We start from the raw sequence: 12,136 nt of genomic DNA, 5'->3' as shown, positions 1-12,136 counted from the left end.
GGCAATTTAATGGTTAAAAGTGATACATGTTTCGTATTTTATCAACATCTTCAGCCACATAACACTGTTTAGATGAAAAATATATAAAATTGACAAAGTAATGCTTAAGAGGAAATGTCCTTAAAATTAACACAAGATTGACAACATTAAAACAAACAAAAACTCAAGAGAAAATATATAAATTATTACTACAATTGAAAGCAGTTGTCAAGGAAACACTTATACAATATTCCATAGAGAGTATGTCCTAAATGAATATTCTTTTCTTAATAATTCATGAAAAAAGGTCAAATTATAAATTATACAGTTTATAGGTAATTGTCGAAATGAAGAAAACCAGATATCACAATGTGGTTCTTATTATTAATGCAGATGAAAATATAACTAATTCTTAGTTGTCAATTCTTATTAAGCCTGCTTTCCTTTGGAACAGTAACTCCTGTCATTCTTTCACAATCTTGTGTCTGGTGTAATACTGATGATGCGTTCTTCCTTGCTCTTGCACCTGAGGAGGTGGAGGAGCGGAGGATATAGGTGTGTCAAGAACCTCCTTGCTGCCACCTATAGCTTCAACTGAGGAGGAATAAGTTGTAGGGCTATCTGTAGATGGAGAAATTCCAATTCTTTTTTCGTGATCTTTCTCAAGCATTTTCAAATATACTAAATTTGATAATATAAAGGATTCTTATATTCTACAGCCTCATTAAGGTTATCATTTTTCTTTATAAGTTGGTCTAGATGAATGTATAGATCTTCATATGTGTTCATTAAGCTGCCCTTCTTTAATTTCTTTATGATGGTCAGGTCTTGTTCTATGTTGGTAAATTTATGACCTGTGGCAGTCATGTGTGATCCCATAGCTGAGAATCTTCTGTTTTTCAGCATTCACATGTTCCAAATATCTAACTTTAAAATTGCGGCCAGATTGTCCTATGTATGTATTCTTGCATTCAAAGCATGTGAGTTTATAAATTCCCGAATCAAAAAATTTATCTTTTTCCGAGAGATTTATTGTATCATGGTTGAAAATACTATGTTTCATGTTGTTATTGGTGGAAAATGCAATTTTGAAATTTTTTCTCTTAAATAAATTTGTTATTACGTGTATGTTTGGATTATTATATGTGAACTTGATGTATTTTTCAGTTTTACTAGGTTCGATTGCTAATTTGGAATGCTGCTTCTCCGAAAATTTATTAATTATTTTATCAATCATGTTATTGTTGAAACCATTCAAGAGGGCTTGTTGTCGGATAAAAACAGTTCTTTATTCCTTTCAGATTTGGATAAAGGAATACTAAACGCTCTGTTAACGTAACTATAATATGCTGATCTTTTCTGTGCCTCAGGGTGTAACGAGTTGTTCTTGATAGTGGTCAGTGTGAAAGTAGATTTTCTGTGTATTTTGAAAGAAAATCCTTTTTCTTCTCTCGTTGTGACTATGTCCAGAAAATTCAGTGATCTCTCTACTTCCTCTTCTAAAGTGAATTTGATATTGGAATCCAAATTGTTCAATATATTTAAAACTTTATTGCTATCGGTAAGTCTGTTATCTATTATAGCGTAAACATCGTCCACATATCATGTCCAAAAATCCAAACCCTCTATTTAATTAATAATTTTCGTGTGTTCCAAATAGTCTAAGTATATATTAGCCAATATTCCTGATGCTGGGGCTCCCATTGAGAGTCCTTTTTGTCGGTAAATTTTATTATTAAATGTAAAATAATTTTGATTTAACACAAATTTTAAAACATTAATAAAATCTTTAATTTCTGGTATACTTACTAATTTGTTCTTCATTAAATTCTTCTTAATGATTCTGATAGTGTCTTCTATCGGAATGTTTGTATACATGTTGGTTATGTCAAACGAACATGTCGTGTGAGATGATCCAAGTTTAAAATCTTTAACTAGATTGCAAAAATCCACTGAGTTTTTGATAGGTGTTTTACAATGAAATACGTATTTACTTGATAAGAAATTATGTATAAATCTAGAAGTTTTATAAATGGGGCTATGTTTGAAATTTATGATAAGTCTAATCGGTTCTCCTTGTTTATGTAATTTCGGCAGTGCTCTTGCAGTCGGGAGTCTAGGGTTCATATTTATTAATGTTTGCACATCATGTTCATTAAACAAGAATGACGTGGTTTTTAATAGTTTTTTAAGATCCCTCTGAATACGTGATGTCAGGTCTTTATCAATTGTACTAAACGAATTGTTATTAAAAAATGTTTCTGTTTTATCAATATAAACATTTCTATCCAGGGCTACAACTGTTCCTCCTTTATCTGCTTTTGTGATAATCAAGTTATTTAGCTTGATTTTTTGCTTCAAGTTATTAACTGCCTTGTTGGTGCCTCAAAGTGATAGTAAACCTTTTACTAAAATAGGAATTTTCTTCTTAGCTTCATACCTTAAGTCATTCTGTAAATCTACAGGTACATTCTGTATTGCTGTTTCTGTTTCTGCTGATGTTGTGATTAAATCGTAACTTTTGTTTGAACTTGGCCAATTGAAATTAGGGCCTTGACTTAAAATAGAGGTTTCTTCTTCATTAAAATCTATCTCAGACAAGTTTTTAATTGGAGGTGGATTACCGCAGTAACCACGCTGCTTCTTTTCACACGCGCACAGAACTCGTTGACAATAAACGACCACCTCTTTACTACACATCGCTAGCCGTGATAACCGGTGTACAGTGCCTGTCTGTTTCTCAAATCTGCAGAATGGTATCAAAACATGCAACCCTTCAAATTCTTAGAAAAGCCATGGCTACTCAGTGGCAGAGTCATAACGCGTCTATTGTACTTGACGCTTAGTAAAATTAAGGTTTATAGACAGCAGGAATATTTTCGTGATGGATATTCGTATTGTAAAGATAGGCTATGTGGAAAAGGTATTGCCGGCAAATTTTCAACGGGTTCTAGTCGATATTATGATGCTAATTTTAAGTTAATGTTTATTAAACACTCAGAAATGTAGAATAATTGTGCAGCCGCAAGAAAATACAGCATAGGCCTAACTGAAGCCAATATTTGGCGTTAGCGCGAAGACAAAGAGCTAAAAAAATGCGTACTGTACAAAAAAATGCATTCAGTGATCCGCAGCAAGGACGCTAAGAAGTCGAAGATGAAATTGTGAGGTATGTGCACGAAAAACGCAAGGGCGGATTGGCCACACCGTGGCGCAATAAACTTGTTCGTTGACTTTCAACGTCGCGATTAGGCCTATACATCGCTAGCTGCTGAATTTGGCCGAACCCGACAAGCGAGACGTACGTGTAGCGGTAGCCGGTTGTATCTGACGCTGCGTAAAAGTAACAGTTTTATAGACAGCAAGAATAATTTCCTGATGGATCGTTGTATTATAGAGGCGCATGGAATAGATATTGCCGGAAAATTTTCAACGAGTTCTCTTCGGTATTATGATGCCAATGTTAAGTCAATGGTCCTTAAACCCGCGGAAATAAAGAACAGGCCTAATTGCGCAGCCGCAAAAAAGAAAAAAAGAAATACGGCATGACGAAAGTCAATATTTGGCGTCTAAAAATAGTCTAAAAATGCGTAGGCCTACTGTACAACAAGGCATTCATATGATTTTACAAACTTCTTTTCGAGCCTGATTAAAATTTTTTGAAGTAAAAAGTTGGGTTCATCTTGGATTCGGAGAAATACAGTACTGTATTTTTTTCAGATGTAATTAAACATACAATTTCATGTAGTATCGGATTACGAAATACAACAAACAAGTAAGGCGTAGTGTGGATATCATCTGCGGAAACGCAAGTTTTGAACAAACTGATTGCCGTTTCATATCAATTTCAAAGTGCATGAAGGGTTTTCCGACTTTTATACAAAAATCGGATATAACGACAATCCGTTATAGCGAGTAAATTTTTTGCTGTTAGGAATTCTTGCTATAACGGACTTCTACTGTACTTGGGTAGTACAATGTCCAAGGATAACTTAGCTAAATATGAAGTACATAGTCGAATCAGCAAAGCAATACATTTTTACCTCCAAGTAAGACAGCTACTATGGGATAAACAAGTACCACTCAAAACCAAGATGACACTGTATAAATCATACTATACCCCTATCCTCACATACAGCCTGGAAACCGCTACATTAACAAGAAAGGACAACTTGAAACTCCAAGCTGCAGAAATGACATTCGTATGCACAATGATCCAGAAGACCACGAGGGATAAAATCAGGAATGAAAAAGTTAGAGAAGACGTAGGACTAGAAGACTCCTTACTCCAGAAGATCCAAAAGGCAAGACTGAAGTGGTTTGGTCATGTGAAAAGAACGAGTGTCAACAGGTCTGCAAGAAAGGAGTATGAAAGAGAAATCAGGGGAAAGAGACCAGTGGGCAGACCTAGAGAAAAATGGACAGACTTAGTGAAGAAGGATGTAGAGGAGAGAGGTCAGGATTGGGAGCGGATTGTGAAGGAAGAATGGTTCATGGACAGAACAAAATGGAAGGGGCTCGTATACTACACCTGGGAAACTGGAGTTGGTCAACGACGACGACGATGATGATGAGTGGGAGCATGTTCATTGGTAATTGTACAGATTTTATTTGCAGATTTCAGAGTTAGTGTTGCAAGTCTGGGGGATTGAGATTTAAATTCCATGACTGAATCTATGATTTTGAGATTTATTAGAAATCCATTACCAAACTGTTTTCGTTTTCCAGGGATTCCTTTATGCAGTCAGTACCCTTCTGATGCTATTGGATCTTGATCACTATTCCTTATTTCTTGAAGGGCCATGATTAGAATTTTATGTTTGTCCATGATGTCAGTTACAATCTTTAATTTTCCAATTTGGCACAAAGAGTTAACATTGTGTGTAGGGAAGAAAGAGATTTGTTTAGGATTAATTCTTTGAAGTTTTTGTGTAGACACTGGCTGTTGAGTTTTCAGATGCTCTGATCCATCATAATCTTCTGAATACAGCCCACCGTATCTGCATTATATGATTGCAGTCAGTGGAATTCTTCTTCAAAAGACTTTTCATGGTCGACTGTCCAAGGTGTCACCTTGAGGTGAGGATAAATCCTCGAGTTACAATTCTATATGTTATTTAGAAAGGTGAAGATGAGAGATGAAGGATGATTTTACGAAATTGTGAAGAAGGCTTTCTGCCTTATTTCATCCTAGTTGTTCAGAACTGGGAGTAGGCATTTCCTCCATACCCTGCAAAACGTTATGGTTTTCCCGCCAATACTCGGGTATTACAAGTAACAACTCTCATTATTGTTCCGTATTGAAGATGACGTTAGGCATAGATATCAAGGATAATTTAATAAAAAACCACCTATTCAATACTTTCCACGTTTAATGTGGTTATTATCTACATAAAATCATAAAATCATGTAGATAATAACCACATTAAACGTGGAAAGTATTGAATAGGTGGTTTTTTATTAAATTATCCTTGATATCTATGCCTAATACTCGGGTAGCCGATTGCAGTGGTTTCCCACTGGGCGATGGGGTTGCCCTACGCCTCAAAACAGTTATATAATTTTAAAGATAAATATTCTGAAAACAGGTATTGGCAATGAAAGACAGAGAACTTCCAAGCCTGTTTTCTCAACAGCCGAAGATTTTTCACTTAATGCGTTTTGCTTGTAAACTCATGACTGTAAATACCATTACGTTTAGCACATCTGGTATGACTTATTTCTATGCAACAGCACAGAGTGCTGACTAGGACATCTGAATATAACCTGCATAAAAGTAAACAAAACAAACATCAACATACACACTCATATGGCTCAGATGGGTTCATGTACCCTTGTAGTGACAGTTCCAATGAAGCAGGCAACTCTCAAAGATTCAAATGATATGTCGCAAACAATTTACAATGTCAATAGTCATTGTTCCGCTTAAAAAGGACATTGCGTTTTTATGTTTGTCCTCGTCTCTTTTTGGGGTATATTACTCCATCTTCTGATGTTAACACATCCTTGTGTTTATCCAATTATGTGTCCCTACCATGTTACTGTCCCTCTATATATGATCTGATTTCACACTGGTTTGTTTCTTTCCATTACTTATAAGGAGTCACAGGCATGTCTGAAAATACTCTGGTATTATATAACAAAATGGTCAAAATACATGTTCATAAATCAAAAATTACTGCACCATTGTACACCGCCTTCATAGTGGTAGGTTTAAGTTAGTCATGGCCTCCTAGCATACATCAATATCGATTTCTTATTGTACATTTCTTTGCCTTGGCTGGCCTCTACCTTCCGTAGGCGCCATTTTGAATACGTCCAGTAAATGCATCGGGTACAGAAAATTTGATAAGTTCACTTAATCTAATTATCATTAGGCAAGCATCAAATCTGAGATATAGTACACAGTACAACCTCGTTAACACGTTTCTTCAGGGAACAAGGAAAAAGAACATGTTAAGCAAGAAAATGTACTAAACTATTCAACAGGGTTATGGAAACATTAGATATGATCTTTTCCGATATGAGGTCACCATATCCACGGGTACAATGAAAACTATATCTATCATTTCTAAAGATGACAGGAAAGTATTAAAAGGTGTGAAAAACACTAGAGAACAAATATGAAAACCTTTTCTGCTGGGGCTTATAAAATAACAACAGTGCACTGAAAGATGTGAAAAACACCAGACAACAAATATGAAAACATTTGTACGGGCGTCAATAAAAATATTATTGCAGTTCACGCTTTCTAAAATGAATGCTAGTAGAAGCCTTTTATTCCCAACCAGTGTGTTATTAAACATTATTTTCTGGTCACACTCTTAGACAATGAATTGGAGGTTGCACTTGACCGCGTGCGACTACGATGACTAACACTGGCCGCCGTTTTGAATCCAACAAAACTTTGACCAAATTGAGTGATCGAGTCGAAAGTCAAAAGTGCGAGTTTCAACATTCGCGCCACTTCCGAAGATGTGGATGCTAATTCACTTTCTGACAGACTTTAATTTAGTCTTCATTACTAAAGAATTTCACAATTTTTTCCATATCCATAACTAGGCTAACACAAGACAAATATGTACCACGCTAGTCAACTTCACACAATTATGTTCCCAATCCAGATACAGGCTATCACGACATTTCACTGTACCACTCAACACACAATAAATTTCTAACTTCTGAATGGAATGAGAAACACAAGCACAAACTGGCTCATTGTGTTATTCAGCAATCTTACTGCTAAGCGGCAAGCAAAACTAAACATTCCTGAGGCTAATGGCTTGCTCCATGAAGGTGCAACTTATCCTGTGAAGTTCAGGAATTCAAGGTCATTTCTCGTAACCACGCAACTGTGGCGACGGCTCTTACCCGAGTTGGAAATCGCACTTTTTCACAAGGGATGACAAGTACATTTTCAGAGCTAGGAAAAATGTGATCATACTAAGAGGTAATAACAGTTTGTGATGCGATAAGTGAGGTAATTTTATATAGATTTAATACGATGAGAACTGTGATTTCGAATTTATGATGTGCTAAGTGGGAAAACAGGTTAATGAGGAATACACTAATGAGGTTTCACTGTATTTGAGAAATTTTCTCAAGATCAAAAGACTACAGAGTCTACAATACTTACTTGGGATACTGGCTCAGTGGGTGAGGGAAGAGGTGGGGGTGGAGTCTCTTCTTTTACACATTTGGAATGATTTTCTCTACCAGGAGCTATGTGTGACAAAGATGGTGTGACTTGCGCAGGCATTTGGTCTCGGTCTGAACTGCTGTGGACTGATTCTTGTGGTGTGCTAGCACGTCGAGAAGATTCGGGAAATGCCCCACTCGTTTCAGATAACTTGCGTGACCTCTTTGATGGTGCAGTACTGTTTGTAGCAGTAGACTCTACACTCCAGTAGTCCTGTGAGTGCTTCGGAACAGGCAAGGGAGAATAATGAAGCCAGCGCCAGAGCAGAGGATCCATACACATTTGCACCTTGAAAGAAAAAAGAAATCTGAATAATTATTGTATTATATTAGTTGAAAAACTAGTATATTGGTTCCACCTAGTCAATACCTGTAAATTCTTTTACAATTCAAAGTTGTAAAAATATCATATTGAAATAACAGGACATGTTTCAGCCGCATTAGGCCATCTTCAGCATTTGCATGAAATGAAAATTCGACGACATAACACATTCTTTTCTAATATCTACAGTTGATATGGATCATACTACCATCATCTTGAGACCATGTTCTATCTATTATGCTTTCTATAATTGTTGAGACCAGAGGCAACTGAAAAATTAACCATTAAGGGAAGGCTGAAGATCCAGAGAATGTGTCCCATGATGATGGACAGACCAACTCAAGAGCCTGACTGAAGAGAGCCTGTAGGATCCAATACACTATGCTGAGGGGCCATGGTGATCAGGAATAAAATGCAAGATTTGACTAAACCAGTTACATTTTTTAACACTACGTAACGATTAGACTGGTTAAGTGTAAGAAACTTTGGCAGGATAAATAAAACATCTTATCTTCCCTTCTCTTATCTTAGATTGTTAGTGAGCCTGAACACATGAAATCTAGAAGGAAAATGAAAAATTACTAAGATGAATATTAAAACTAGTAATGCTAGTAAACTGGTGAAACTGGTAAAAATAGTAAAGCTGGTAATGCTGTACTATCCCAGACAACATATCCCTCCGTTCATTTATTTTTTGCAAATAAGTTATTTTATTTTTTATTTCATTTTTTGCCATAAAGAATGGCTAAGGAGCGTCAGTGTACTTACTGTGGGTGTGGCGAGGCATAGAGGGGTATGAGGGAGGAGTTGGAAAGTTTGAGGGAGATAATTAGGATTCTCACAGAAGACAGGAAGGAAGATAGGACTCCCTCAAACAATGTACAGGTTACAGTGGGTGTACAAGAGGGAGGGGAAGGAAAGGGAGGAGTTATAGAAGACAGGTGGTCTAATGTTCTAAGGGGAAGGAGATTGCAGGCTAAGGGCTCTATTCAGGATCAGAATTCAGGACAGGTGTCTGTGCGAAATCGGTACGAGTCACTCCAGGTAGAACAACAGAGGGAAGATGAGGGACAGGGAACTGTTGCTGAGATGAGCGGAAGTAGGAGGAAGGGAAAAGATAGGAAAGGGAAATGTAGAGTAGAGGATAGGAAAAGACAGGTGGAACAGGGTCATGGGAAGAAGAAAAGGGAGGAGGAAGTAGCTTCTGCAGCTATCAGCAAAGATAGGGCTGACCAGGAGGGGAGGGGATCAAATGAGGTGGGTAGGGTTGAGGCTCTGGTCATGGAGGATTCCATTGTTAGATACGTGGGGAAAGTGTGTGGAGGAAAGGGAACCAGGGTAGAATGTTATCCAGGAATTAGGTTGAGGCAGATGTTGAGGAAAGTAGAAGAGAGGGAGGAGGGGAAGGAGAAGGTGGTAGTGTTTCACGTTGGTACCAACAACGTAAGGCAAGCTGATATTAGTACCAACATAGTTGGAGATGTGTGGGATCTGGTAAATGCAGCACGGGTGAAGTTTAAGAAAGCGGAGATTGTTATTAGTGGAATACTGTGTAGGAGGGATACTGACTGGAGGGTGATTGGGGATTTAAATGAGACTATGGAGTGGGTATGTGGGAAACTGGGAGTGAAATTTCCAGATCCTAATGGGTGGGTAGGAGATAGGGATCTGCGTTCGGATCGCCTTCATTTAAACCGCAGTGGTACGTATAAGTTAGGAAATTTGTTTGGAAGGGTAATAGGGAGGTACATTCAGGGAAACGGGATGGCCTAGGGAGCGGTGATAAGGGAACAGGGAACTGGAAATCAAGTAGGGATGACATAAAATTGTTAGTGTTGAACTGTAGAAGTATTGTAAAGAAAGGAATAGAGTTAAGTAATTTAATAGATATATATTTACCAGATATTGTAATAGGAGTTGAATCATGGCTGAGAAATGATATAATGGATGCAGAAATTTTCTCAAAGCACTGGAGTGTGTATTGTAGAGATAGGATAGGAATGGTGGGAGGGGGAGGGTTCATTCTGGTGAAAGAAGAATTTGTAAGCTACGAAAAAGTTAAAGATGAGACATATGAAATTCTAGGTGTAAGGCCCATTTCTAAAGATAATAGGCAACTTGATATATTTGGAGTGTACAGATCGGGAAAGGGTAGCACTGACGCGGACTCGGAATTATTTGATAGATGAGTCAGCTATGTGGGAAATGACATGGAAAGAAATGTGATTGTAGCGGGAGATCTGAATTTGCCAGATGTAAATTGGGAAGGAAATGCGAACGACAGGAAGCATGACCAACAAATGGCAAATAAGTTAATATGGGAAGGACAGCTGATTCAGAAAGTGATGGAACCAACCAGAGGGAAAAATATCCTGGATGTGGTGCTGATAAAACCAGATGAGCTCTATAGGGAAACTGAAGTAATAGATGGTATTAGTGATCATGAAGCTGTTTTTGTGGTAGTTAAAAATAAATGTGATAGAAAGGAAGGTCTTAAAAGTAGGACTGTTAGGCAGTACCATATGGCTGATAAAGCAGGCATGGGGCAGTTTCTAAAAAGTAATTATGATCGGTGGAAAACGGTAAATAAAAATGTAAACAGACTCTGGGATGGGTTTAAAGAAATTGTTGAGAAATGCGAAAACAGGTTTGTACCTTTAAGGGTGGTAAGGAATGGTAAAGACCCACCTTATTATAATAGAGAAATAAAGAGACTATGAAGGAGGTGCAGACTGGAAAGAAATAGAATTAGAAATGGCTGTGGAAGTAAGGAGAAATTGAAGAAACTTACTAGAAAATTGAATCTAGCAAAGAAGGCAGCTAAGGATAACATGATGGCAAGCATAATTGGCAGTCATACAAATTTTAGTGATAAATGGAAGGGTATGTATAGGTATTTTAAGGCAGAAACAGGTTCCAAGGACATTCCAGGAATAATTAATAAACAAGGGGAGTGTGTATGTGAGGATCTTCAAAAGGCAGAAGTATTCAGTCAGAAGTATGTAAAGATTGTTGGTTACAAGGATGATGTTGAGATAGAAGAGGAGACTAAGGCCAAAGAAGTAATAAAATTTACATATGATAACAATGACATCTACAATATACAAAAGTGGAAAACTAGAAAAGCAGCTGGAATTGATCAGATTTCTGGGGATATACTAAAGACAATGGGTTGGGATATAGTAGCATATCTGAAGTACTTATTTGATTATTGTTTGGTCGGAGGAGCTATACCAGATGAATGGAGAGTTGCTATTGTAGCCCCTGTGTATCAAGGAAAGGGTGATAGACATAAAGCTGAAAATTACAGGCCAGTAAGTTTGACATGCATTGTATGTAAGCTTTGGGAAGGCATTCTTTCTGATTATATTAGACATGTTTGTGAAATTAATAACTGGTTCGATAGAAGGCAATTCGGTTTTAGGAAAGGTTATTCCACTGAAGCTCAACTTGTAGGATTCCAGCAAGATATAGCAGATATCTTGGATTCTGGAGGTCAAATGGACTGTATTGCGATTGACCTGTCTAAAGCATTTGATAGGGTGGATCATGGGAGACTACTGGCAAAAATGAGTGCAATTGGACTAGACAGAAGAGTGACTGAATGGGTAGCTATATTTCTAGGAAATAGATCTCAGAGAATTAGAGTAGGTGAAGCTTTATCTGACCCTGTAATAATTAAGAGGGGAATTCCTCAAGGCAGTATTTTTCGGACCTTTATGTTTTCTTATTTATATAAATGATATGAGTAAAGGAGTGGAATCGGAGGTAAGGCTTTTTGCGGATGATGTTATTCTCTATAGACTGATAAATAAGTTACAAGATTGTGAGCAACTGCAACGTGACCTCGAAAATGTTGTGAGATGGACAGCAGGCAATGGTATGTTGATAAACGGGGTTAAAAGTCAGGTTGTGAGTTTCACAAATAGGAAAAGTCCTCTCAGTTTTAATTACTGCTTTCATGGGGTGAAAGTTCCTTTTCGGAATCATTGTAAGTATCTAGGTGTTAATATAAGGGAAGATCTTCATTGGGGTAATCACATAAATGGGATTGTAAATAAAGGGTACAGATCTCTGCACATGGTTATGAGGGTGTTTAGGGGTTGTAGTAAGGATGTAAAGGAGAGTGCATATAAG

General features: G+C 37.3%; 1 protein-coding gene across 1 annotated transcript in view; it reads right to left on the bottom strand.

Moving 5' to 3' along the window:
• Positions 1-12,136, bottom strand: part of Vps13B (vacuolar protein sorting 13B) — a 300,908-nt gene that overhangs the window by 87,741 nt on the left and 201,031 nt on the right. The window contains exon 18 of the mRNA XM_067152027.2: positions 7,616-7,966. Coding sequence (XP_067008128.2) covers positions 7,616-7,966 — 351 coding nt within the window. The remainder of the gene's footprint in view (positions 1-7,615; positions 7,967-12,136) is intronic.

This window comes from Anabrus simplex, chromosome 7, assembly GCF_040414725.1.
Source record: "Anabrus simplex isolate iqAnaSimp1 chromosome 7, ASM4041472v1, whole genome shotgun sequence".
NCBI classification, from domain to species: domain Eukaryota; kingdom Metazoa; phylum Arthropoda; class Insecta; order Orthoptera; family Tettigoniidae; genus Anabrus; species Anabrus simplex.
This window is presented reverse-complemented; position numbering and strand designations above follow the sequence as displayed.